This window comes from Narcine bancroftii, chromosome 4 (genome assembly GCF_036971445.1).
Source record: "Narcine bancroftii isolate sNarBan1 chromosome 4, sNarBan1.hap1, whole genome shotgun sequence".
Lineage (NCBI taxonomy): Eukaryota > Metazoa > Chordata > Chondrichthyes > Torpediniformes > Narcinidae > Narcine > Narcine bancroftii.
Genome location: NC_091472.1, coordinates 47495579 through 47523082, shown reverse-complemented (window position 1 = coordinate 47523082; position 27504 = coordinate 47495579). Strand labels below are relative to the sequence as shown.

The 27504-nt window shown below is 38.5% G+C and overlaps 1 protein-coding gene and 1 pseudogene across 18 annotated transcripts in view; one reads left to right on the top strand and one right to left on the bottom strand.

The window, feature by feature from the left end:
- hhat (hedgehog acyltransferase) overlaps positions 1 to 27504 on the bottom strand; it is a 210601-nt gene that overhangs the window by 14327 nt on the left and 168770 nt on the right. For 6 of the 18 annotated variants that reach the window (XM_069931188.1, XM_069931182.1, XM_069931186.1 and 3 more), the window contains 2 exons: positions 27251 to 27498; positions 22689 to 23487 (listed from right to left, as the gene is read on the bottom strand). The exons of 2 other annotated variants lie outside the window; for them this stretch is intronic. Coding sequence is in view for 10 of the 16 variants with exons in the window: in XM_069931186.1 (XP_069787287.1) it covers positions 27446 to 27498 (53 nt within the window). In the remaining 6 variants the exon portion in view is untranslated. Of the gene's footprint in view, positions 1 to 3901; positions 4004 to 19891; positions 20209 to 22688; positions 23488 to 27250; positions 27499 to 27504 lie in introns of those variants that run through there. 10 more of the 18 variants (XM_069931179.1, XM_069931196.1, XM_069931198.1 and 7 more) reach the window with 6 other exon arrangements.
- Positions 19192 to 19285, top strand: LOC138762555 (U6 spliceosomal RNA; annotated as a pseudogene).

The following is a 27504-nucleotide window of genomic DNA, read 5'->3' as shown; positions in this document are numbered from 1 at the left end:
CTGAGTTGATATCCTTTCTGTCAATCGTGTCAGTCCCTTCTCTCACCATCAATACTACCCCACCCCCTTTTCTTTCTTGCCGATCCCTCCTAAATATCGTATACCCCGGGATGTTAAGTTCCCAGGCTTGCCCACCTTGCAGCCGTGTTTCTGTAATCCCAATCAAATCATATTTGTTTATCTCAATTTTCTCAGCTAATTCATCTACCTTGTTCCGAATGCTTCTTGCATTAAGATATAAAGCCTTCAGATTTGCTTTTTTCACCCTCCTTGCTCTTTCTGACTTTTTACTTTCGCTGCCTAACCTAACTTTTCCTGTTTTATCTTTTCTGTCCTTTGCCCTATCATACAGGTTCCCACCCCCCTGCCAAATTAGTTTAAACCGCACCCGACGGCTGTACCAAACCTAGCTGCCAATATATTGACCCCTTTTGGGTTTAGGTGTAACCTATCCTTCTCGTAGAGGTCATGCCTTCCCCAAAAGAGATCCCAATGATCCAAGAAGCCAAAACCCTGTCCTTGACACCAGCCCCTCAGCCACACATTCATTTTTCTTAACCTTCCATTTTTGTCCTCAGTTGCACTTGGCACAGGTAGCAAACCAGAGATCACCACCCTGGCTGTCCTATTTCTTAGTTTCTGTCCTAGCTCTCTGTAATCCTTTTTCAGTATTTCCTCCTTTTTATCTATGTCATTGGTACCCACATGTACCAAGACATCAGGCTGTTCGCCTTCCCCTTTTAGAATACCCTGGACGCCAGTGGTGTATCACCACAGCTAGTTTCCCTCAGACTGGGGTTGAAAAAAGCTATTAGCAGAACAATTCAGTCTGATGTGGCCCGTGGAGAGGCAGAGAAAACATAATCTCTCAGACCTGCAGTGTGAAATGGTGGTCATTATAGACTTTACAAACTGCTTCTCTTGAAGCACACTGGAAACTCCCACTTCACATTGGATGAGGAGTATCACTCTGCTGCATTTTCTTCATCATCTGAAACATGTCCATCATCTGAGCAAGAAGTCTCTCCTCTGACTGTTGAACATTTTGTGCCACAGCCAGTGCAGAGTCATAGCTTGGAGCATATTGCACTTCACCTTGAACTGAGACAGACATATGAGAGGGCCAAGGAGAATGACACACGTGATGCTGGCCTTGGAGGGAGGAAGGTGAAGGACTCAGAGTGTGATACTGCTCAGACACTGCCAGGGTTGATGACGGTAGATTGGGCTGCTCAGAGCTGACAGTCATGGTGTGGGTTTTTTTATCTGTGTGACACCAGAGGTTCTATCACTAGCCCTCAACTCTCTCTGGTGATCATCAATCCTCAGCTGAACATCATTCGTGAATCAGCTTACACTTTAATGTGCAGAATAGCTCTGGGTTAGGGCAGTGCTTGACAAACATGAGTGCCACTTCATCATTTATGTTTTCCATCTGTTTTCCTTGTCTGCACAAGCCCTCAAGAGCCAGTCTGCTGCCTTGTTCAGCCTTATCCCGTAGTTGACTGAGTTTTCTCCGTGCCTGGGCAGAGTAGCAGAAAAGGCTGTGAAAGAGAAACATGAGGGTGCATCACTGAAATATTGGAGGAAAACATTATATGTTCTTTCAGGTTCCTGGTTAATATCAAGCTCAGGATTACAAAGCAAGCCAGTCTTCACAACGTCTCTGGCTTTGCCTATCAAATGGCTCATAATTTCTTCTGCTTGGACATATACAGGAATCTTTTGCTTTCTGAGATGGGTTTTAGTCATGCCAATCCAGTCCTGGACTGAGTGTTTGTTAATGTTGTCATCTCTGAATTTCTGGAGTTCTTTATCAGGTTTAACATAGGCTGTCAGATGTGGATGGTCCTGTCTGTCAATATCACTTTGTGTGTTCTGGGTGGCAGAGGTAGCCTAGTGGCTAATATTCCTGTTTATAATGCTAGCTGGCCTCAGACTTGCCATTACAGATTCCTTAATTTGAGCACCTAACCACTTAATCATGTTTGTGAGATGGTGGATATGGCATCCACATTGCTGCCAAGCATGGAAATATGGGGAGTACAACCAGTGTACAACTCCGTATTTGTACAACTATCAGATATGAGAACACCCCTACTGTCAGCAGTATCACTAAGCTCAAAACCCCCATCTTCTGGCTACCTAGGACTAGCAGACCCATCCATTATTATTGTAACATACGTTTTCAACTATTAAATGTACCTGCATAGTGTATAGTTAGGAGAGAAAATGGAGTAGAAAGACAAGTTATTTAAAGAACATAAATGATGTATACAACAGTACTTTGAGGTCACTAACTTACTGAGGATAATCACTTTAAAGCACTACGCCCAAATCCACAGTCTTATCTAAATCTGACCACATATTAATCTTGAAATGCAGATCAGGAAGACAGCTCAGCATCCACAGCGATGAGCATTAAGCTGATCTGAAGATCCACCCGAATCACAGCACCAGTGTAACGGGTTTGCATAGGGTGTAGAAGAAGAGACGACTCATGGAATTATTTTCCAGCAATTATTCACTCCTCTTAGCAAGGTAAATAGCAGTGTGCAAGACAGAAAGGGAGGGCTTAGGAGGTCCACAAAAAAATGTGCACCGCTGAACTCATTCCCACTAGAAACATTATTAAAATGTCAGGAAACTCTGTTATACCAGCACAGTCATAGTTCCTTTTGAATCCCTTTTTTGTAGATTCACCAGCTGTCAGCAAACCCTATTCACTATGTTCTATCATTATTAGCCCAATCACCTCAAATTATTTTTTAAAATCTCCTCTCTGAACATCAACCACCTCCACCAACTTTCCTCTACCTGCCAGCAAATGTCTTAATGTCTTGCGTACACCCAGGATATTGCTCGTGAGAGCTGAGGAACATTTGACTTAAAAGCCACATTAATCTTCCATTTAAGAAGACAAAGACCTTAGTAAAGATCTGAGGAAAAGTTAATACAAGTTGGCACAACCAAAAAAAATTCAAATTTTGCTCACTCATATGGTGATAATAATGCATTATTATGAAGGTTAACTGTCTCCAAAAAGGGTAGAAAACTGGCTGCCAAAAATTGAATTACAGGTATCACAGAAACACAGCTGAGTTATTATAATTGCTGTTTCTTTTAAAGAAACAATCATTTAAAGTTGTATAATTGTGTAAAATTGAACAATTGCCAATACCCTTTAATGCTGTACCGTATAACAAAGCCACTGTTTTCAAGTACAACAAAGGCAGCTGTGTTTGTCCATAGCTCACTCTTCCATGTATTCAAGATAAATCCAAAACAGCGTCAAGGAGACACTATCATGATGAGGTAGCCAAGGACAACCAGTGTCAATCATGAAAGGAAAAAGAACAAAGAAATCTACAAAATCATGCCAATTGCTGAAGGAAGATTACTTCTTTCAGAAACCTTGAGAGACTGTCCTCTGAAAAAGGATGTGGTCCACCTGGACAGAGTGGGAATCATGGTGATTCCAAATGCACTGCCAAAAAGGCCAATTTGATCTGGTCATCCATCTTCCTTCATAGAGCACAGCAACTTTACCATGTAATTTTCTTATAAGATCACTGATAATCTGATGATATTGAGGTGGTTGGGGGTTGTGCTGGTGACCATTCCCAAATAGAATCACCGAGTAATGTCCTGGGTAATTAGAAAGATGAGCTCTTGGTTTCAGTAATAAACCCAAGACATTGCATGGGATCATCCATGAGCACTTCAGGCTCTGCATGGGGATGGCTGGCAATTAAAATCAGTTACCTGCCTTTCTATATAAATTAAATTTGTATGTTCTGTTCCCGTTCTATATCCAATTGAAGTGATGCCAGAGTCATGAACACAGATTAAGTTTTTTTCATTTTCATTCAAGCAATGTTTTATTTGTACAATTCCAGTACTTGTTCCCAAAGTGGATTAGTTGACTGCTGGCATTAACAGCATGTTGAGGCGAAATGCAGTTCTTGAAGTCAAGTGCTGGCATTAATATTATTGTCAGAATCTCATTGGAAAGTAAAAAAAAGCTTTAGCAGTGAAGATAAAATAAAGATGTCCAAAATTATTCAGCAAATTGGGCCCTAATTAAGATGGTAAAATATATTATTATTAAATTAGCACAGAGGTAGTGAAAGCTAGTTTTTCCTTAGATTTTGTGGAGACTGTTAACACAATATCTTCCATTCCCACTTGCTTTGATCATTGCTGCTATCTCAACTCAGCATGGAGGATCTAGATGACAGGCATCAGGGGCAATGTGATTCATTTTCTTTCATGGTAACTCAAGTACATTAGTGCATCAGTTATTATTAAAGCATCATAAAGTCTAAATTTTATTTATGTAAAGAAATTACCAACAGTTATCTGTAATTGTCAAATGGTACTGGACATTCTGTCATCATTTCTTCAAGTCATCAGTCCCTGATATGTGCCACTAAGCAAGAATACTATTCCAGAGGCCAAAAGATTTGCTGAACTGGATAAAATTCCAAGCTATCACATTATTACCATCCATTCAATGGGGCCCCAGGATCCCATATTCCCTGTCCACATGCCAGTGCCTTGGCTCCTGTGCTCCTTATCCCTTCGCCAGAGCACCAATGCACATGTTCAGTTTAAACTATTTCTGTTGGCTGTATTCGTTTTAAAATGACCGGGTTCATTGGGAAAATTCTTATTGTACGGCGTAATAATAAAAGACGAAATAAAGAATGCTTATGTTGGAGTACTAATAGAATTATACCCAATAGCTTTGAAAATCTGCTGATCTGGCATCAAAGCTTTGAGCACGACAAATTAATGGAGGCAAATGGTTTCATGCCACATGAATAATAGGAGTTACTTTGACAAACAGAAAATAAATCCTCCATGTCAACCTATGTCCAAATTATTTTGTTCATTTATTCACAGAATGTGGAAGTCACTGGTAAGACCCACATGTATTGCCCAATCTTAATTCCCTCCTGAACTCAGTACCTTGACAGACTATAATAAAGAGACAATTACATTGTGGTTTGGAGCTACATATAGATAGTGGGTGAGGAGATCTGATTTCCAGTGCTATTGGCATTCATGAAAACAATGGAGCTTTTACAACAGTTCAATAATTACATATTTAGAGAAACATAAAAACTGCAGGTTCTGGAATCCTGAGCAAACAAAGAGAAGCAGGAGGGACTTAGTGGGTCAGGGGGCATCCATGGAAAGAAATGGTCAGGACCCATTATCGGGAGTGAAGTAAGAAGGGGTGATATCAAGTTTATCAATAGGGGAAAAGCTGGGAAGGCAAACAGGAGATTGGACATGACACTGGATGCAAGTATTGGACTAAAGGTGGGAGAGGTAAAGAAGAAGAGACCACAGGGAGGGGGGGGGGGCGATGAAGGGTTAGAGAGAAAAGTAAATAAAAAGATGGAAACAATAGAACCAGATTGAGGAGTAAGGGGTTCTAATAGCCCGCAGAAAAACGACGAAGGTCGCTGGTGCCATTTTGAAACTGCAAGATGGCAAAGCTTCACTCTCTATGTCTGATTTGACCCCAAGAGCAAGAAAGAACCAGCACTGCAAACCCCATGTGCTCTGATGATCCTCTCCTGTCTGTATCCAAGGATGATGTGTAGGCTACCTTCAGGAAAATGAATCTGAAGAAAAGATCAGTTCAGATGGAGTGCCCAGCCAAGTATTAAAAATCTGTGCTAACCAAGTTACCAATATATTCACAATATCTTCAACATTTCACTCCAGCAGGCTGTGGCACCCACCTGTTTCAAACAGGCATCAATCGTGTCCATGACAACTGTGGTAATCTGTCTAAATGATTATTGACCAGTGGCACTCACATCAACAGTGATGAAGTGATTTGAAAGACAAGGCAATGAGATGGATCCATTCCAATTTGCCTATCGTAGCAACAGGTCTATGGCAGATGTCATTTCACTGGCTCTACCAAAGCCCTGGGACACCCGGACAGTAAAGATGCATATGGCAGGTTATTAAAGGATCTAGTGTTAGGTTTACATTAATAATTATTGATAAAGTATAGAAGACCTCTTCCCAATATTTGACAAGGGTCGAACAAGATCAGAACATATGAATTAGTGAACCATCCTCATTCCTGCATCTGTCACAATAAGAGCTAATATTTGGATAAATATGAGCTAAATTTAACTTCTGACACATTAGCTCTATGCACAAGTTTAAATTATAGTAAAGAGTGACAGGCACATAGAGATGATAGGTTAATTGATTTAAAAATAGAGTTCCAAGAATCTTAATTTTTACTTTCTGCCAATATAGTGTGAAGTGCAAAGGGTAAGTGGATGGGTAGAGCTGACCAGTAAGTCGTGAAGGGACTGATCCCTGACAAATGTGAATAACAATGGGGAAGGGAAGATGTGACTGGTGACCACCCCCAAGTCAAGATGGCAGTGCTGTTACTGGAGCAGACCTGGCATAAGGGTGCTTTTCAGTGCTCCTCCTTGGAGTCCTACTGTCCAGAGGTTCACGTAGGTTTAAAAGAGCTGTTGAGTGGGGCCAGGAGTGGGTTTTCCATTGAAGGTCATCAGAGATCCCATGTACAAGATGGCCGTGCCACCTCAGTCTCACCCTCTCTTTGGTCAGAGCAAAGATAGACTTTCCTTTGTCTTTACCTTCCAACCAGCCACCATATTCTACTGATCACTCTTTGCAATTTTTGCTGTCTTCAACATTATCACCGAAGACATCTTTTCCTTCCCTTCCCTTTCAAAAATGTTATTCTCTTTTTGACTCCCTAATCAACTCATCCAACTCCTCCAACAAGTCTCTTTCTTATGGTTTCTTCACATAAAATCACAGGCGATGCAAAGCCTGCTTTCATCTTTTCCTATCCCACCATCCAGGGTCGCAAATAATCCTTCCAGGCCGAACCAGTGTTTCACTTGCATTTCTTGCTATTGTGGTGCATTAGGTGCTCAGGATGTGATCTCCTTGCCATTGGAAAAATCACCCCCAGATTGAGTGACCATTTTGCAGAGCATTTGTTTTCATTCTGCAGTGGTGATCCATTCTCTATTGCACTTCTACCCTGAGCTGTACCTGGCCTCTGGCACAGTTATAATGAAGCCCAATGCAAGCTTGAGGAACAACTCATCCTGCATCTGGGTATGTCACAGGGTTAATATTAAATTCTACAATTCAAGAAACTGCTGTTTTCAGAATGGACTAGGTCATTCAAATGTGACATTTGCTCTGTTGTTCGCTATGCTGTTGGATATGTCCTACTGCCCTGCACATAAGGTTCTTGCATAGCAATTAAAGACAGAACAAGCATCAAGAACAACTTGCAACTAAGAACAATTCAAATTTAATTTCCTTTAAACCTCAAGAAATTAATGATAATTTTAAACAATTTTACTTAAAGCTGTATCAATCAGAGTATTTAAAAGATGATAATAAAATAGATAATTTTTAAAATCTAAAATTAATTTACCTAAATTAAATTTGGATTATCAAAGAGAGTTGGCTGATCCTTTCACATTAGAGGTTAGAGAGACTCTGATTTCTTTACAAAGTCTCCAGGAGACGATAGCTTCCCGCAAGAATTTTATAAAGTGATTAAGGACTTATTAATTCCTTCATTTATGGAAGTATTAAACGGGCGGATGAAACACATGCATTAATGGAATCCTTTAAAACAGAAATAATAACAGTATATCCAAAAAAAAGAGATTGTTTAAAGCCATTTTCATATCGACCTATATCTTTATTAAATGAAGACTACAAAATAGTAGCAAAAATGTTAGCAAACTGGGTTTTCAAAATACTTATCTAAGTTAATAAATATGGATTAAAGTGGATTTGTTAAAAAAAATAAGTCAGCAGATAATGTGACTAGATTGATGAGTATAATACATATGATACAGAAAAGAGATACAACTGTAGCAGTGGCTTTAGATGCAGCAAAAGTATTTGATAGATTAGAATGGGATTTTTAAATTTAAAATACTTAAAAAGATTAGACCAGGACAAACATTTATTAATTGGATTAAAGTCTTGTATAATGGACCAAAAGCCAAAGTAGTAACAATGGGCAAGTTTCTGACTTTTTTTTTTAAATTAATTGGATCCGGTAGACAAGAATGTCTATTGTCACCACCTTTATTTATTTTAGCAATAGAACCATTGGCAGAATTGATTAGGTTTGATTCTGATATTAAAGGTTTTAGAGTTGGTAGAGAGGAAAATAAGATTAATTTATTTGCAAATAATGTAATAATCTATTAGATGGAACCAGAAAGTTCACTACGTAAATTATATTCAAGATTAAAAGAAAGTGGAATAGTATCTGGTTACAAAGTAAACTGGGACAAAAGTGAGATTATGACTCTTACTATGGGTGATTATACACAGTGTAAAAGAGATGTCCAATTCAAATGGCCAATGAATGGAATTAAATATTTAGGGTTATGAATAGATAATAATTTTAAAAACATATTTCAATTGAATTATAACCCCTTACTTAAGAAAATTTATGAATTTTTAAAAAAATAGATGGAACTATCTATATATTTTTTGGGAAGAGTTAATTGTATAGAAATGAATATTTTTTCCTAAGTTACAATCTTTTTTCAAATGTTGCCTATATTTATTCCACACAATTTTTTCAGGAATTGAATAAATATGTAAGAAAGCTTCTTTGGAAAGGCAAAACGTCGAGGGTCTCATTAGAAAAATTAACTTGGAAATTTGAATTTGGAGGTTTACAACTTCCAAATTTAAAAATTATTATAAAGTGACAAGAATGAGATTTCTCTCCTCCTTCTTTGAAGGAGAGAAACCAGTGTGGATAAAGATAGAGATGGATAAAATAGGGGAAATAATGCCTGAAGATTTTATATATAAATGGGATATGAGATTAATAACTGAATATAGGGATACTCCATTGTTGAAACATTTTATTTAATACATGGAATAAGGTAAATGCTGGAATGGGAATGAAGAATTATGAGATACAAAAAATGCCGTTGACTCAAAATAGACTTATTCCATTTACAATGAATAACCAACTTTTTAATACTTGGTTTACTAAAGGAATTAGGAGAATAGTGGATTGTTTAGAATGGAGAAGTTTAATATCATTTGATCAACTGAAAAATAAATATGGGATACAAAATAATACAATATATTGTAAATATCAAATAAAGGTGTATTTACAGGATAAATTTGGTCTGACAATGTTAATGCCTGAAAGAAGTGAAATAGGAAGTTTGCTGTGTAATAAATCTATTAAGAAATCTATTTCAGCTATGTAAACATTATTGCAAAAGGGAATGCAAAAACAAAGAATCCATAGACCTAGACAGAGATGGGAAACTGATTTCAATATTAGTATTGGGGAGAAAAATTGGTTTCAATTGTGTTATGATAGTGTGACAAATACAATAAATGTTAGATAGAGATTGGTTCAATATAACTTTTTACATCAATTATACCTTACTCCAAAAAATGTAAATAGATTGGAATCAGATTTACCAGATAAATGTTTCAGGTGTAATCAAGAGCTAAATACTTTTTTTTATACTTCATTTGGTCATGTCCAAAATTGAGACTCTTTTGTACAGAACTAGGAGCATTTTTAAATTTAAATTTCCTCAAGATCCAATGCTTTTTAAAAAAAATAGGTCATATATCTGAGATAAGGCCAAAACTGAAAATTAATGTTTCAAAAAGAATGTGAAAATTGGATTAACAGTCACAAGAAAATGTATAGCAGTGACAAGGAATTCAGATTCATATTTGAGAATGTAATGATGGCATACTGAAATACAAAGTTATATTTTCTTTGGCTTGGCTTCGCGGACGAAGATTTATGGAGGGGGTAAAAGTCCACGTCAGCTGCAGGCTCGTTTGTGGCTGACAAGTCCGATGCGGGACAGGCAGACACGGTTGCAGCGGCTTCAGGGGAAAATTGGTTGGTTGGGGTTGGGTGTTGGGTTTTTCCTCCTTTGCCTTTTGTCAGTGAGGTGGGCTCTGCGGTCTTCTTCAAAGGAGGTTGCTGCCCGCCAAACTGTGAGGCGCCAAGATGCACGGTTTGAGGCGATATCAGCCCACTGGCGGTGGTCAATGTGGCAGGCACCAAGAGATTTCTTTAGGCAGTCCTTGTACCTTTTCTTTGGTGCACCTCTGTCACGGTGGCCAGTGGAGAGCTCGCCATATAACACGATCTTGGGAAGGCGATGGTCCTCCATTCTGGAGACGTGACCCACCCAGCGCAGCTGGATCTTCAGCAGCGTGGACTCGATGCTGTCGACCTCTGCCATCTCGAGTACTTCGACGTTAGGGATGAAAGCGCTCCAATGGATGTTGAGGATGGAGCGGAGACAACGCTGGTGGAAGCGTTCTAGGAGCCGTAGGTGATGCCGGTAGAGGACCCATGATTCGGAGCCGAACAGGAGTGTGGGTATGACAACGGCTCTGTATACGCTTATCTTTGTGAGGTTTTTCAGTTGGTTGTTTTTCCAGACTCTTTTGTGTAGTCTTCCAAAGGCGCTATTTGCCTTGGCGAGTCTGTTGTCTATCTCATTGTTGATCCTTGCATCTGATGATATGGTGCAGCCGAGATAGGTAAACTGGTTGACCATTTTGAGTTTTGTGTGCCCGAGATAATGACATATAATTTAAGAAATAAATATACTTTAAAAAATAGTGCCCATATTTACATATTGTAGGTATTACTTTATGAAAGCCATCCCATAAACCTCAGTGGACCTTATCAACTCCTTGGAATTAGTGTTTGTTTAATAATGTAAAGACAAACGATTGAATGTATTGAAATTTTAGTAACCATATGTCTTTCTTTCTTTTTCTTTTACCTTTCTTTTTTCTTATTCTTTCTTTTTGTTTTTATGTTCTTTGGGGTTATTATTTGGGGGAAGGGGTGGGAGGGGTTGGGGGTATATAATATAATATTTTACTGACTTGAGAGATATGAGGAATACTTTCTCTATCTGGATACTAATGCATGTATGGAAATTTAAATAAAATATTAAAAAGGTTAGAAGCAAGCCTAGCTCTCTTATACCTGCACCAAAGAAACAATTAAACATACCTGAGTACTCACAAAAACTTGTGAAACCAAATGCCCCAAACATGGTTCCCTGGGAACTATGTATAAAAAAATGCTGTAATTCCTATATGATCAAACCAAATTGTGTACAAATAGCCTTGAATAAACTATGGAATGTGCACTTTAATCACATGAATTGTTTGATTACAGTGGAGCACAGGGGCAAATAAAGGAAAAAAGTATCTTTGTCTCCCATTTCAGGGCACCATGTTTGGGGCATTTAGCTTCACAGGTGTTTGTGAGTACTTGAGTATGTTTAATTGCTTCATTGGTGCAGGTAGAAGAGAGCTAGGCTTACTTCTAAGCTTCTGATCATCTTTGGAGTCTGTAGTTGCTATTTTCAACACGAGAACCAGAGTTGTGCCAATGAAAGTCAAAGAAACCATTTTTAGGTTGAAAATCAAGAATAAAATAGCAAAAGACAACACCTAAACCTGAAGATTAGCAAAATCAACAGTTTGGAACATCATTAAGAAGAAAGAGCGTACTGATGAGCTCCGTAAAGGGACTGGTCGGCCCATCTCCACCTGATGATGACAGAAGAATTCTCATCATAATGAAGAATCAAAAATACTCTTCAGGAGGCAAGCGTAGATATCTCAATGATTACTGTCCTCAGAACACTTCATGAGCAGAAATACAGAGGCTACACTCCAAGATGCAAACTATTAGTTAGCCACAGAAACAAGATGGCCTGATTACAGTTTGTTAAAAAGTATTTTAAAAGAGCATGCAGAATTCTGGAAAAAAAAGATCTTGCGGACAGGTGAGACCAAGATTAATCTTGGCAAGAGCAAAGTGTGGAGATGTAAAGGAACTGCCCAAGATCCAAAGCATTCCACCTCATCTCCGAAACATGATGACGGGGGTGCTATGGTCTGGGCATGTATGGCTGCCACAGGTACTAGGGCACTGATCTTCATTGATGACATAACTGCTGATGGCAGTAGCATAATGAATTCTGAAGCGCATAGAAAAATCTTGTCTGCTCAAGTTCAAGTAAATGTCGCCAAACTCATTGGACGGCACTTCATTCTACAGCAAGGCTATGATCCCAAACATACTGCTAAAGCAACAAAGGAGTTTTCAATGCTAAAAACGTTTCTTTGCACCAAATATGATGGAGGGCACTGAAAATGTACAGTCTCTGGGAACAGTATGAAGTAGGGGAAGAATGTTTACACATATCTTTAATCATTACTTCATCTCTGACTCCCTCCCCTGTCCTCCCTGCAGTTTTCAGCCAATTATATGGTTACAATATTGTCAAAAATATAGACTCCATAGTCAAAAGCCGTTTGAGTAGGAAAGAAAACAGAAAGAGTCCCTTAGTTAAGTAAACAAAGAATTAGCAGTTGGAACCCCTGCTGTGTGGCTGACACAGATCCTGCTGGCTCAGGCCAGGAGAAGTTTGGAGTGAGAAGCATTAGATCAAAGGGGAATCTGCAATTACTGAAGTTAATCTATTTTACCTTACAAGTCAGAGCTTTCAGTCAAAAGGATAATACAGCTAGGGAAAGGTCACCAGAAACTGTGTTCCATCAGTTCATCAGCAAATTGACCCCAAGGCAGTTGGGGCTCAGTTAATAGGAGGAATAGAAAGAGATGGTATCAAAGTGTCAGCTTTTAGACTATTATTGTAATCTCTCAACCTCACGGTATTTCACAACAGTATAAGGAATTCTGTTTTTTTGTTATTTATTGAAATTTCATATCAGAACATCTGCAGAACAATCATTAATTCTATTATCATCCCCATTGTAAACAATGAATCTATTTTTACATTTTAATTAATGCTTACAACAACACAAATTGAAATAAATATGTACTTTTTGCGTGAAACCATAACAAAACGGTTTTTCTCTTTCCCTAGCAAGGAGTAGAACATCAAAATGAAAACCAAACTATTTTAATACACAAACTATGAATGTTACCTAAAGTTACATATTTCTTCTAGAATTAAATTCTATTGTTTTCAATCTGTACAGGACCCTCAACATTGATGACATAATCAAATCCTTCACTATCAATATGCTGAGGCAAAATTTATCAGCCTCACAGATACAATAGCATCTACTGCCTCCCCAAAACATTTCGATCATTTACTGGGCATGTCAGAAGTGTGATGGAATAGGTTCCACTTGCTTGGGCAAGCATGCATTGAAGCCCAAAACCATGACAGCCAAAGTAGCCTCTTTACTAATGCCCATTCCCTCTTTGTACATTTATAGTCCACCAAAGGTACACACGATTCTAACACACACCATGCGGTTTACAAGATACACTGCAGGAACTCAGCAAGTTCCATCACACTCTGACAGCACTTCCCATATTCATAATTTTTTCGCAACTAGACAGGCAACTACAGCTGTTGCAAGGGAGCACCATAGTGACCAAGTGGGCCTTGATGGGTGGTGGATCAAGGTCAATGTAATTCATTTTATTTCTTCATCTCCTGATCAAAGTCCTGTAACTTCCTACACTACAGGGACTGCAGTGATTCACCACTACATTCCTGAGAGCCTATAGAAAATAATAAATATTGATCTTGCCAGAAAGTCCTCATCTAATAACTGAACTTAAAACTTGTGTGCTGCCATTTCTCTGCGTCTTCAGCACCAATTAAAGGAGCAGAGCAGGGGCATTATTCAATAAAATCCCTTCTTCACAAATTTTTACTACTACTTGTTAAATATTCCGCTACCACATCACCTACATACAATTTCTCAGGAAAATGGAGCAATGCTAATTGACCCAGAGCTGAGTAAGTCACCAAAGTATTTTAAGTGACTCATGGTAAGGATTTGCCATATATTCATAAACATGCACCAACTGGTGAGCCTATTATAGCCTTTATTTTATTTCTCTACTTTTCTTAGGCAATATTATAACAAAATTATTTGTAACCCATCACAACATTTTTAAATCAGATATCCATTTTGTGGCCATCATGAACTAGAGCTATTTATCATTGCTGACATCTGCATCATTTCCACTGTTAAGCTATGCAACCATTCCAGCTGTAGTCAAAAATGGAATGTCGCTAATCTCCCAGAGGAGAAAGCCAATAATCATATCTCATCAGGTTCATAGCCTTGCTCTGACAGCTAAGCTCTGTAATATCTTTCTGCAGGATAATAAATGGAAGATGCTGACATTAGAGTCACCTTGAACTTAATTTGCAAATACGTAAAGATTCAGAAAAGAACGTACCCATTTCTGTATATACAGTAACTGGTTGGTCTGAATTTATTTATATCACAAATTTGAAAGGCAAGTACTATAGAACTAATCCTACAGTGAAAGGGTCATCACTGAATTCCCACAGAATCATAAAATATATTAATCTGATCCAAGTCATGATTAAAGTTATGCTGTCAGATGATGAACCACAAGTGAAAGAAAACCACAATTTTTCTTTCAATAACGAAGCTGAAACCTTCACGGGCACATAAAGTATACTTTTATAAGTCTGGACCAAACTACAATTAGCTCAGCCTCTATCAGAAATAAGAATGAACTCCATCTCCATCTTCCCACCATTATATCTGCTACTTAAAACCAACTTGTTTATTCTCCTTCCCGGTTTCAAAGGTTCCAGACTGTTTGTTTTTCCTGCCTGAACTGCTGAAAGTTTCCTGTATTTTCTATTTTTATAGCATATACAGCTTTAAAAAAAAATGAAATTGGAAATTAATTCATTAATTGGAGAAAATGTAATAATATTAAAAGCAGACAGTCCACATTAAAGATTTGTTTATGTGAAAAGAAACTGGGTCAACAATGACTGGGCAGTAAGTAAAACATTCTTCTTTTCTTTGGCTTGGCTTCGCGGACGAAGATTTATGGAGGGGGTAAAAAGTCCACGTCAGCTGCAGGCTCGTTTGTGGCTGACAAGTCCGATGCGGGACAGGCAGACACGATTGCAGCGGTTGCAAGGGAAAATTGGTTGGTTGGGGTTGGGTGTTGGGTTTTTCCTCCTTTGCCTTTTGTCAGTGAGGTGGGCTCTGCGGTCTTCTTCAAAGGAGGTTGCTGCCCGCCAAACTGTGAGGCGCCAAGATGCACGGTTTGAGGCGTTATCAGCCCACTGGCGGTGGTCAATGTGGCAGGCACCAAGAGATTTCTTTAGGCAGTCCTTGTACCTTTTCTTTGGTGCACCTCTGTCACGGTGGCCAGTGGAGAGCTCGCCATATAACACGATCTTGGGAAGGCGATGGTCCTCCATTCTGGAGACGTGACCCATCCAGCGCAGCTGGATCTTCAGCAGCGTGGACTCGATGCTGTCGACCTCTGCCATCTCGAGTACTTCGAGTACACAAAAGAGTCTGGAAAAACAACCAACTGAAAAACCTCACAAAGATAAGCGTATACAGAGCCGTTGTCATACCCACACTCCTGTTCGGCTCCGAATCATGGGTCCTCTACCGGCACCACCTACGGCTCCTAGAATGCTTCCACCAGCGTTGTCTCCGCTCCATCCTCAACATCCATTGGAGCGCTTACACCCCTAACGTCGAAGTAAAACATTACTGTTTTTAAAAATATACTGAATATGTTGGTGTATAAGATGGAACTTTAACTTTAAAAATGCCACCCCAAACCCAGGGGTCGCCTTATATGCCAACTTTAATAGTTGAGTCTCAGCACTCTCCTGCACCAAGTATAAGATATGACCCTCGTTGTAATATGAGTTGTTTTGAAAACGAAGCTGGTTCTGGAGTAAGAGAGGGGTTTTACTTCCTGTTTTCCGGTGTGCCTTCTATATAGCTTTGAGACCATGCTGTATGTTGCAGAAGAAAAACAAGAGAGGAAGAAAACAAGACTCTGTACGTATGTGTGTGAATATCTATATGGTTTTGCAGTCCCAGATAAGACAGTTCTTTTGATCTTGAAGTCACAGAGCTCCCCCATGAGGTCCATCCGCCCAGTCCAACTGCCATCAGCTCTGTCCAGGCTTTAAATAGCCAATTAAAGGTTATGGTGGTGGCTTGTTTCAAAATATGCTAATAAAATATATACATATGCTGGGCAATTTTCTTTTAAAATGTGAATTTGTATCACCATTTGGGGTAGTCTTATACAGCAAACATAGCTCAAAGCATAAATTTTAGGTGGATATTTTGGGGTCGTCTTATACACAATCATCTTATACACCAGAATATATGGTAATCTGCAATGGAAACCCTGGACAAAGATATGTAGAAAAAAACCCAATCTGATCAATGAATTTCAATGTTTTCCTTTCATTTTAAATTACAAATATTTCACAAAATGTTTGAGTTAAAATTCAGTGGGAGAAGTTCACAAATTCCTATGCGTGCACAAGTGAATGTTTATTTTGATCAAACCATCAACTAGAACTGTGCAGCCAAAGCACATGATACAAGGTGATATGAGTAAATTGAAACTAGGAGGGGAAAACAGAAAGATAACAACAAGTAGCTTTGAAGAGCAAGAGTCAGACAGGTAATGCAGAAGAGATAGCTAGCATTGCAAAATGAGTGGTATAGAAAGAGTGTTAGAATATTCAGTGAAAACCCTGGTATCTGGGATTCAAGCAATCTGCAAAGCAATCAAGGAAAATAAATTCAAAAATTAAAATAAATACAATAGGTAAAAAATACATATGCTTAAAATTGTAAAACCATGTTCTCTGAAGTAATAAAAAATCCTTTGAAGAAGATGGGGCAAATATTCAGCCAGCGAAGTGCCTTCGTCTTGCTTTCCTGATAGTAGCTTTTTGAATAAAGCGTGAATAAGGTTGTGTTTGAAATAAAATGGTGTCGCCCAGGATGAAGAGTCAGTTGATGCCGCTCACTGTTGGGGTGACTCTCTTATGAAGCAGTGATAAGGAGACACTTTAAGAGTTGCCTATGGTCAGAGGCTTTATCTGTAAACTAGGAGGTGGGGGGGGGGGGGGTGGGGGGGAGACATTAATTTTCTATAATATTATTGTTCTCCATGGAGGGAGAGGAACCTGCAGATTCAGCTATCATTAAATGTTTTCAAAGAATGTGACAGAAAATAGAGTGAAATGCTTTAAGATTTTTGTTCAGTATTAGAACAGTATAGTATTTTTGTTTTTTTAAACAGTTTATTCTTAATGCAGGGGTATTAGCCAGGCAATTTAAGGGTAAATCGCAAGCAACCAGAAAACACTTATCTAGCATCCACCAATCGCCATCGGTGTCAGATACCAGGGGTTTTATGTACTTGATGTCTTCATTGCAACCTATTTGTATTTGTAGTGCACTCTAAATCATTGTTAAATATGAAAGAATGTGCCCATTGATCATACTGGTGGATATTCATTCTTACAGCTACTGTACAAAATATAAAATTACTGCACAGGTGATAATAGGGTAATGATTCCGTTTCTACAGTGCGTGACTGGCTTGAATCTTCTCCAAGAATGGGAACAAAGTATTCCTATTACAATGCAGACAGAAGAAGGAGCAGAGAGGCACATTAAAGACAGCGCTGCAAAGGAATCTGTACGAAAATTCTACAACCTTTAAGTATAGTATATCTATAATTTGTTTCATTGCATCATTAAGGTTCTGCAAACTGCAGCAGATCTTCACTTTATAGAACAGTTGACTGGGCTAAGATTTGCATTAGCATTTCACACAGCCTGAGTATCTTCTATTAAACACTGGCCATTTTCACACTGCAGGCAAGTGGTGACCTTATTTTCTCCCGGTAAAATTCCCAGAAATTCAGGACCTTCTGGGTCTTTTACACCGCAGTCCAAATTCCCGGTAATTTGCCCCCCCAACTGATGACTCATCATGCACTCATAGGAGTGAGAGTATGTTCACCCCCCTGTCCATCAGTTGTTCGCACGCCCGCTCCCTCCCCCATGCCCGTGCGTCACCCGCCCACCCCTGCGCTTCAGTACATCTTGACAGCCGTGGGATGAATGGCTGACTTAATTTCCCATAATTCCTTATGCAGCTGGAACTTCTCTGGGAAATTCATCTGCGTCAGAGATAATGGTTAACGAGAACGGCCATTCATCCTGCATTGTGCTGCTGTCATGATGTACCAAGCAGCCCAATGTTGTCACGAGGTATGCATCTTTTAATTTTAATCGCCCACATGAAGCAGTACGCAAGCACTGACGTCACAAGGTTTTCCCTGCTTGGCCGTTAGCCTTTTCACACTGGAGAAGGTGGACTGGGAAAATTTCCCGGGTGCTCAGCCCTACCTTCAAAGTAGGGTCACAGGCTCGATTAAAATTCCCGGGCCAACCTTTTCACACCACAGATTCATAGGAGGAACCTTCATTTTACAATGCAGTGTGAAAAGGTCTACTACACAAAGTGTGGATGATGCTATTTGTAGTTCAAGAATATAGATGCCATAATTTTGATAATTTCTAGTAATAAACAATCAACAATAGCTGTAAGAATGAAATCCACCAGTATGATCAATGGACACATTATTTCATATTTCACATTGATTTATAGTGCACTTCAAATACCAATGGGTAACATTTGAAGTCAAATTTTCAAAATACCTGTCATAATAAATACACAATTATTGTTAGGAATTTAGTGTAGACTACTTCTGCTGAAAACAAGAACCATTTTAATTCTAAAAATATTTTATCTATTTTATAAACGTAAGTCAGCTTCAAAACTTTTAAACCCATGCATCTGGACTGATAAAAGAAGCAGGATCATAGTTACAATGGAAATGATGTACAGTATGGTGCATATCTGGTGTGATTATATTCCAAAAGCAGAACAGAGTTCAGCTTTCACTGCAAGTTGAGAGAGAACCATCAACAGAGCTCAAAGATCAGTCCAGTGCCTGGAAACATCTGATATTGTTTATAATAAACAAGAGTTTTTATCTTTTTCTGTTCTTTAGTTAGGTTTTGTAATGGTTGATCCTGTTAGTATGGAATGAATGGTCTCAGTTTCCTAGTCCATCTCACATTTTATGGGACATTTAACACTTAAATATGAGATTTTGTTGATGCAAAAACTCAAGAAGACTCTTTAAACTGCATTCATTTTCTTAAGTGTATATGCACTTCAAACATATTAAACATTTGATTGATTAAGATACACTAGTTTGTGCTCACTTTGACAGCACATTTACTAAAATTGTAATGATACAGAGAAGATTAGCAAGGATGACATGCAAATTCATGAAGCGTTCCATATTTTTTAAAATAAAAAATGTTCTAATAAAAAAATTGACAAAATGCTTCAGTTATCTATTAGTTATAATTAATTATGTTAAATCACCTTTCTCACAGTTCAAGGAATGAACATCCTTATTGAAACATTTAATTTTACTGGTAATCTCATTTTCAGTTAAACTATTAAATATATGGGAAGAAAACATTTTAATAGAAAAAAATGAATGATGTTGGCATGTGGAAGAGTATATTTTTATGTGCATTTAATTTTTATTTAGTGGAAGCAAAGTCTAACCAACATGATTGGCGTAGCGGTTAACTCAACACTTTTACAGTGCCAGCGATTGGGTCCAGACCTGGGTTAAAATCCCGTGCAGTCTGGAAGGAGTTTGTACGTTCTCCCATGCCTGCATCGGTTTTCTCTGGGGTCAAAACATACTGGGGTTGTCAGTTGATGGGGTGTAAATTGGGTGGCATGGACTCATGGGCTGAAATAGCCTGTTACCATGCTGTATGTTTACATTTTTTTAAAAAAAATTAATTTCAAAGGCAAGATGAATATAATTGATCTTCAATTAAACCCAGAGATACTTAATTGAACTTTTTGATCATTTCAGCGATAACAAGGTTTGACTTTGATAGTGAAAACATGGAAAACGGCCACATCAGAAAAAAACATTTTTAATCTCTCATTGATGCTGTCAAAGGTTCCCATCTGCTCCAAAAAGGGCATCAATCATCCTGGGCCCAAGAAGAGCTGAGTGAGCTGCCTCAATGACTATCACCCAGTAGCACTAACCTTTACTGTGATGAAATGCTTTCAGAGGTTGGTCATGGCCAGAATTAGCATGTACTTAAGCAAAGGACTGTACCCACTGCAATTCGCTTATCGTCACAATCACTCCACAGCAGACTCAACATCACAGGCTCTCCACTCAGGTCTGGATCTCTGCAAAAACAGCAACTCATAAATACAGTTGCTCATCACTGTCTATAGCTCAGTCTTGTTAGGTCTGCTTTGTTCATGAATGAGTGAGACAAACACCAGGCTGAGTCGAAATCAGGGTTCTTTGTTGTTTATTACCGGATTGTAACACTTGCGACCAACCAGGTTAGTCGGAGAATGCATTCTGCCGTTATCAGCAAAATGGTGATTTTTTATACCCTTGGATATGTGCTTAGAACATCATCATATCATTACTTGTCCAATGACTAAAACTGTTGCTATCCTTTCCCTGCTAGCTTCCTGCCTCTCAATCCATCAATGTCTCTCTTATCTTGTAAGTACAAGGATGCATTCACATCTTGTTACTGCCCCGTACATTCCCATCTCATGATGTTTTACCTTACAGTCTTCAAAACCATTATTCCCTCAGTGCTGGTCAACAAGCTCCAAATCCTGGGCCTCTGCATCCCCTCCCACCCCCCATCTGTAACTGGATCCTTGACTTCTTCATTGGAAGACACAGTCAGTACGAATTGGAAGCAATGTTTCCTCCTCACTGACCATCAACACAGGTGCACCTCAAGGGGGTGTGCTTAGCTCACTGCTCTACTTGCTATACACCCATGACTGCGTGGCCAGGCACAATTCTAATGCCATCTAAAATCTACCGATGACACCAGAGTTGTGAGCAGAAATGGCAATGAGGAAGTGTACAGAAGAAGATAGATCAGTTTGGTGAGTAGTATCACCCCAAAAACTTTGCGCTCAACGTTAGCAAAACCAAGGAGATGATTGTGGACTTCATGCGGAAGTCAGGAGAACACAACCCAGTTCTCATTAAGGGCTCAGTAGTGGAGAGGGTCAAGAACTTCAAATCCCTGGGGGTCAATATCTCTGAGGACCTGTCCTGGAGCCTCCATGTCAATCCAATCATCAAGAATGCTCGCCAGCGGCTAAGCTTTATGAGGTGTGTGAAGAGATTTGGTATGTCATCAAGGGCTCTCGAAAACTTCTACAAGTGTACTGAGGAGAGCATTCTGGTTGGTGGCATCACTGACTGTCCGGAGATCCCAACACACAGGGCAAGAAAAAACTCCAGAGTTTGTTAACTCAGCCTGCAGCATCATGGGCACCAGACTTCACTCCATTAAGGACATCTAGAAGACGTGGTGCTTTAAGAAAGCAGCCTCTAACCTCAAGGACCCCCATCACCCAGGCCATACCTTCTTCATTCTGCTACCATTGGGGAAAAAAGGTACAGGAGCTTGAAGACGAGCATTCAGTGGCCCAAGGACAGGTTCTTAGCAGCTACCATCAGATTCCTGAATGAAACAAAGACAGTCTGACTTCTCGTGCACTATTTCTGTAAAGTGATGTAGATAAATGCTTTCACTGTGACTGTGCTGCAAAACAACAAATACATTACTTGTTCATGACAATAAATTGATTCTGAAAATTACTTCTCCTGACTGAAATTAGGAAAATTTATTTTAAAGGCGCTCCTCAAATTTCTGAAGTGAGCAAGGAAGAGATTACCTATGCTTGGAATCCCTACTAGATAAGGTCAATCAGGACATTTCAAGAGGCTGATACTCAGACATATATTGAAGTATAGTCTTCTCCAGAAAGATAGATGTTTTACTTAAGGGATCCATACCAAAAAGATGCCTGAATCTCTGAAGAGGATTATATTTGATACCATGGAATCAAAGGACTAGAGAGCCTGTGGCAATGGCATCTAAAAGTGATTGTAAATAAAATAATATGCTAAAGTCATTGCATGTTTTAAATTTTTGGATGTCAAAATAATATGAAGGCCTGCAGGAACTATCAGCTGGGTCAAACAAGAAAGGATAAATTATATTTTTAAAGTTAAATTCCCAATGGATCCATCAATATTTTTGTTAAGTAATATTAAAAAGATTTGTTTGGAATTAAGATTAAATAAATTTCAAATAGCATTTTTGAGACTAGCATTAGCAGTTGTGAGAAAATGCATTGCGATAACTTGGAAAAATGATATAGAGTTGAATTTATTTAGATGGCATACAGAATTGAGATCTTGTATACCATTGGAAAAAATAACATAATTTATGAGATAATTTTTTCTATCAGAAAGTTTGGAGCCCTTACTTGGATTATATGGGTTTAAAATTTTGAATACTTCTGCCTTAATGTGGTGAAATGTTTCAATCAGTGATATTTATCTAAGTCATTATAGATTGCTTTTCCTTTCTTATTTTTCTTCCATTTCTTTCTATTAGAAGGGGTAGCTGGGGGGGGGGGGGAGTTTAGGGGTGGTTTTAGGTAAGTGGTATACAACAGGGGAGGGCTTTTTCCTTATTAAGGGGGGTGTTAGAGGAGTTTTTGATATATGCCAACGTATACTTATGAATATTTTATAATTTGTATTAAATTCATTAATTTTATGTATCATGGTTCTAAATTTTAAAAAAAGTATTCAAAAAAAAAAAGAAAAATGATTCTTCTAGATTCTTTAATTCTAATGCTCCTTTAAACATAAAATACATTTTCATTTTATACAATAAAGCAGGGTCAGCACCAGATGGCACAGACAGAAACAATCCTGAATGGATTGTCGCAACACTTTTTACAACATGTGGTTACAACATCTGGTTAAAATATGCAGAGGAGGCTTTTCCCTATAATCAACCCCTTGCCAAAGTAATAGTGAAAACTTTTTTAAATTATTAAAAGCCAGACAATGGCCTGTATTTTACATTACTGATTAATCTAAAAATTCAGAAATAAAACTGTAACAGACATTTCAACATGCTGCCTGGATGGTTAGCTTGGATAGTGACTTAGTTGCTGAGCTGAGAGTTCTTTCTTTACAAAATATTTTCATTGATATTTAAAGTATAAGAAATTGAACAGTACAATTATACAATATGCAACAAAATTAGAAAAAAATTACAGATATGGTCATAATTAAAGAATCTAGAGGATATTCTTAATACCAAAATAAAGCATGACAAAAAAAAAAGAAAAAAGGTTTTAAAAATTTCAAAACCCCTTCCTCGAAGCAAGGTTGAAATTGTCATATATGAATCAAGTTACACCTTCCTGGAGAGGAACAACACAGCGCCAAGATTCAAGAATAACACTAAATCTTAAGATTATGATAGTCGTCCAAAGGTTCTTCAGGGTTCTAGAGCACGTTTCAAAACCACAAGGCCTTCTAAGATGGTGCATCAGTGCAGCTATGAAGATGGTACCAGCAAAATCCTTGTAACCCAGAATCCAAACATCCTCAAGCAACTGGCAAAATAAATCATGGAAAATACATACCAAGTTTAAAAAAAAAAGTAAGTTTAAAATTGTGGCCGCCCCCCCAGCGGTTAGTTTGCAAATCCACGCAACATGCAATCTCAAGCAACTGGCAAATTCACTTACCTGGCATCTACCAATCCCCATAGGTGCTGGTTATCAGGGTTTCAATGTTTATTGGTTTTGCAGGATATGTTTGGAACACTGAACACTTTGATGGAGCCTATAGCAACAGAGATACTGTGTTTTCTCTGATCTCCCTTGTACAACAGAAAAGCAGGGGTTTGCCCATTGGTCACACTGCTGTTTTTGAGGGGTTTTCTAGATGCCATGGTAAAATGAATGAACTCTCAATATCAAAAGATTTAATCAATAAAGCCAAACTTCTGTTAATCTCATTAATGCCATTGAGTCTATGATCATACTATATTTAATTTATACCAAGGTGAAACTAAACAGGCACACAACTGAAAAGTGTATAGATGATAGGTGCATCTGCGACCTACAATCAACTTTCTGTAATGTCTAATCTGAACAGTAAAGGGAGATAAACTGCTCCAGGTCACCAACTCCTAAGGGTATTGAGATACAAAGGAGTTTTCAGCATGTGTAAGAATTATTCTCAAGCATGGGGTAATACTGGGCAGCAACCGTGCTTTTTAACAGTGGGCAACTAGGAATGGAATGGCTGCATCACAGACTACTGCTCCGTGGTAACAGGAGCCTGTCACACAGGTTGCATATAATTAAAAATCTAACAACATTAGAGTTGTACTGTACAAGACAATGCCTGAAAATACTTTGAGGCTTGGATCCATCAGATGACATGAATTAGAAATTTATATAAAATCTAAAAAAAACTTACGTTGAAAGCATATAATATTGAGATAATATTGGATTGCTGCAACAAGAATGTTAACATAATGGGTACATTATCAAGATTTCACTTTTCTGAAATCTAATTGAAATATGGCTGACAAAAATGCAGCCACTTTAGTTGTTCCTGCTCCTCTATTGTTCCCAAGGGGCTTATTACTCTCCCTCAGGAGCCACCAGGAGGACATTAGATCCATCCAGACACCCAAAGTTCTGTTTTGACATGTCCATGGTCAGCTTGATCATTATATTCGCATTAATGCATTAAACTTGTGCTGAGCTGCTGTTTTCAGACACTCCAGACGTGCAGTGTAGTGAATAATATTAATTACTTAAAGTATACATCAGGAAACACCAACTCCAGAGTGAATTTTCTACCAGTACAAAAGAGCAACCATCAAAAATTTCAGCTGAAAGAAAAATCAGAGTGATCTATAAAAGTCAAATTGTGCAACTTGCATCAGAGAAATCTGACTAATGGCAAACTTCTGATGCTTTCCTTCATTATTGTGCATTGATGCTTTCCTTCATTGTTGTGCAATGATGCTTTCCTTCATTGTTGTGCAATGATGCTTTCCTTCATTGTTGTGCAATGATGCTTTCCTTCATTGTTGTGCAATGATGCTTTCCTTCATTGTTGTGCAATGATGCTTTCCTTCATTGTTGTGCAATGATGCTTTCCTTCATTGTTGTGCAATGATGCTTTCCTTCATTGTTGTGCAATGATGCTTTCCTTCATCATTCCGATACTTTCCTTCATCATTCCGATGCTTTCCTTCATCATTCCGATGCTTTCCTTCATCATTCCGATGCTTTCCTTCATCATTCCGATGCTTTCCTTCATCATTCCGATGCTTTCCTTCATCATTCCGATGCTTTCCTTCATCATTCCGATGCTTTCCTTCATCATTCCGATGCTTTCCTTCATCATTCCGATGCTTTCCTTCATCATTCCGATGCTTTCCTTCATCATTCCGATGCTTTCCTTCATCATTGTGCACTGTGCTATTATCATTGTTTGCAATCATGAATGGATAGATTCAATTTTATTTTACACTATGTCATATTATAGGGATGAAGACGCTAAAAAAGTTTGGAAACTGAACCTATAATTAGTAGGGCAATCCTCAGGAATATGTGCCTTGCAAATAAGATGTTAATTTCACACAAAGAACATATAATTTTGAAAATATAATTCATTTTTAAAATATCTCAAACAGAATCAAAGTTTTACAACATGGAAACAGGCCTTTTGGTCCAATTTGTACATGCTGACCAAGGTGTTTACTAAAGCAACTCCCATTTGGCCCATATCCTTCTCAACCCTTCCTATCCATGTCTTCTAAATGTTGCAACTATACCCATCTCTTGCACTTCCTCTGGCCAGCTTGTTTCACAAACCTGCCACCTTCAGAGTGAAAACACAGCCCAGGAATCTTTCCCTTTTTACTTAAATCTACATCCTCCAGTTTTAGGCTCCCATGCCCTGGGCAAAGCGGGTGGCTATTTACATTTTCTATGCCAGCCAACATATTATATACCTCTACAAAGTTCTCCATCATTCTCCTGTGCACCAAGTTCAAAACTCACAACTTATCCAACCCCTACATAACCAGTCTCGGTAACATCTTCATGAATCTTTTCTTCATCCATTCTACCTTGATTTTCATATTCCCTATGACTGGGTGACTGGAACGGCACCTAATACTCCAAGTACAGTCTCACCAACATTTTGCGCAGTTCGAACATGATGTCCAAGCCCCTATACTCAATTCTCTGACTGAAGAAAGCAAGTGCTCCTTAATCACCTATCTATCTGTGTTCACGGAATTATGCGTCTGTATCCCTAAGTCCCTCTGTTGTACAATTCTCTTCAGGCATTACATTTCACTGTGCAAGTCCAGCATTGGTCTAACATACCAAAGTGCAATGTCTCACTCTTGTTTGAGTTAAATTCCATTTCCCATTCCTTGGCCCACTCTCCAAGCTCATCTAGATCCTGTGGTAAACTCAGAAAACCTTCTTCACTAGCCAATTATGGTGTAATCTTCAAATTTAGTAACCATTGTCTTCCAAGTCATTAATATAGATGATAAACAGATTCCTGCACCACACCACTGGTCACAGTTTTCCCACAACTCTCCATGACCAGACTGACTCCTCCAATCAAGCCAATTCTGTATCCAATTAGTTTGCTCATTCTAGATCCATATTAGTCTACCATCAAAACTTTGTCAAAGATTTTGCTGGTCCAGGTAGATAATATTTATCTCACTGCCCTCAATCTTATTGATAATTTCTTCAAAAAAGCCAATCAAATTCATGAGACATGATTTCTCCACACACAAAACCATAGTTCTTAATAAGTCCTTGCCCAGCTAGATACATGGAGATCCTCTCTCCCAGAATCCCCTACAGTAACTTACATTGGCTGAAATTAAGATTATCTGCCTATAATTTCCTGGCTTATCCTTTTAGCTTTCCTTAACATAGCATTAACCACCAGTCTCTCTTCTACCACCATGCCCATGCTTATCCATGCCAGGGACCCTGCAATTTCTTCCCCAGCTTCCCCAAAGTCCAAAGATTCACATGGTCAGGCCCAGGGATTTATCTATCTTATGTATTCAGTACCTCATTTTATATAATGTAGACTTCAAAATATCACCACTTACTTTCCCAAATTCCATAAAAACATATCTGTTTCCATGATAAATATAGATGAGAAATATTAATTTAGGGCTTTTCAACTCTCCTCATATTTAGAATAAAAATTAGAATAGAATTATCCAATTGGACTTTGGAAGAGTAGACCCGGTGTACTACCTTAAATCGTAATATTGAGTGTTGAGCACAAAGAGGGGATGAATACACTCACTTCAAAATCGAGTCCCATGTAGTTTCAGAAATTAACTGTTGAAAATCTTGTTCCCGAAATTAACTGTTGAAAATTTTGTTCCCATAGTTTTTAATTCTGTCCAGGGAACTATCACTAGATCTTAAAAATTGGTCATAAAGGACTGATAACATCTGTTTATGATCAGGTTTGAAATTATAAATCTTCCTTATCATATTAGGTTCCAGGTCTTGAGGGAGTCTCAAAATTTAAGAATTCAAGTTCCAAACCTGCAA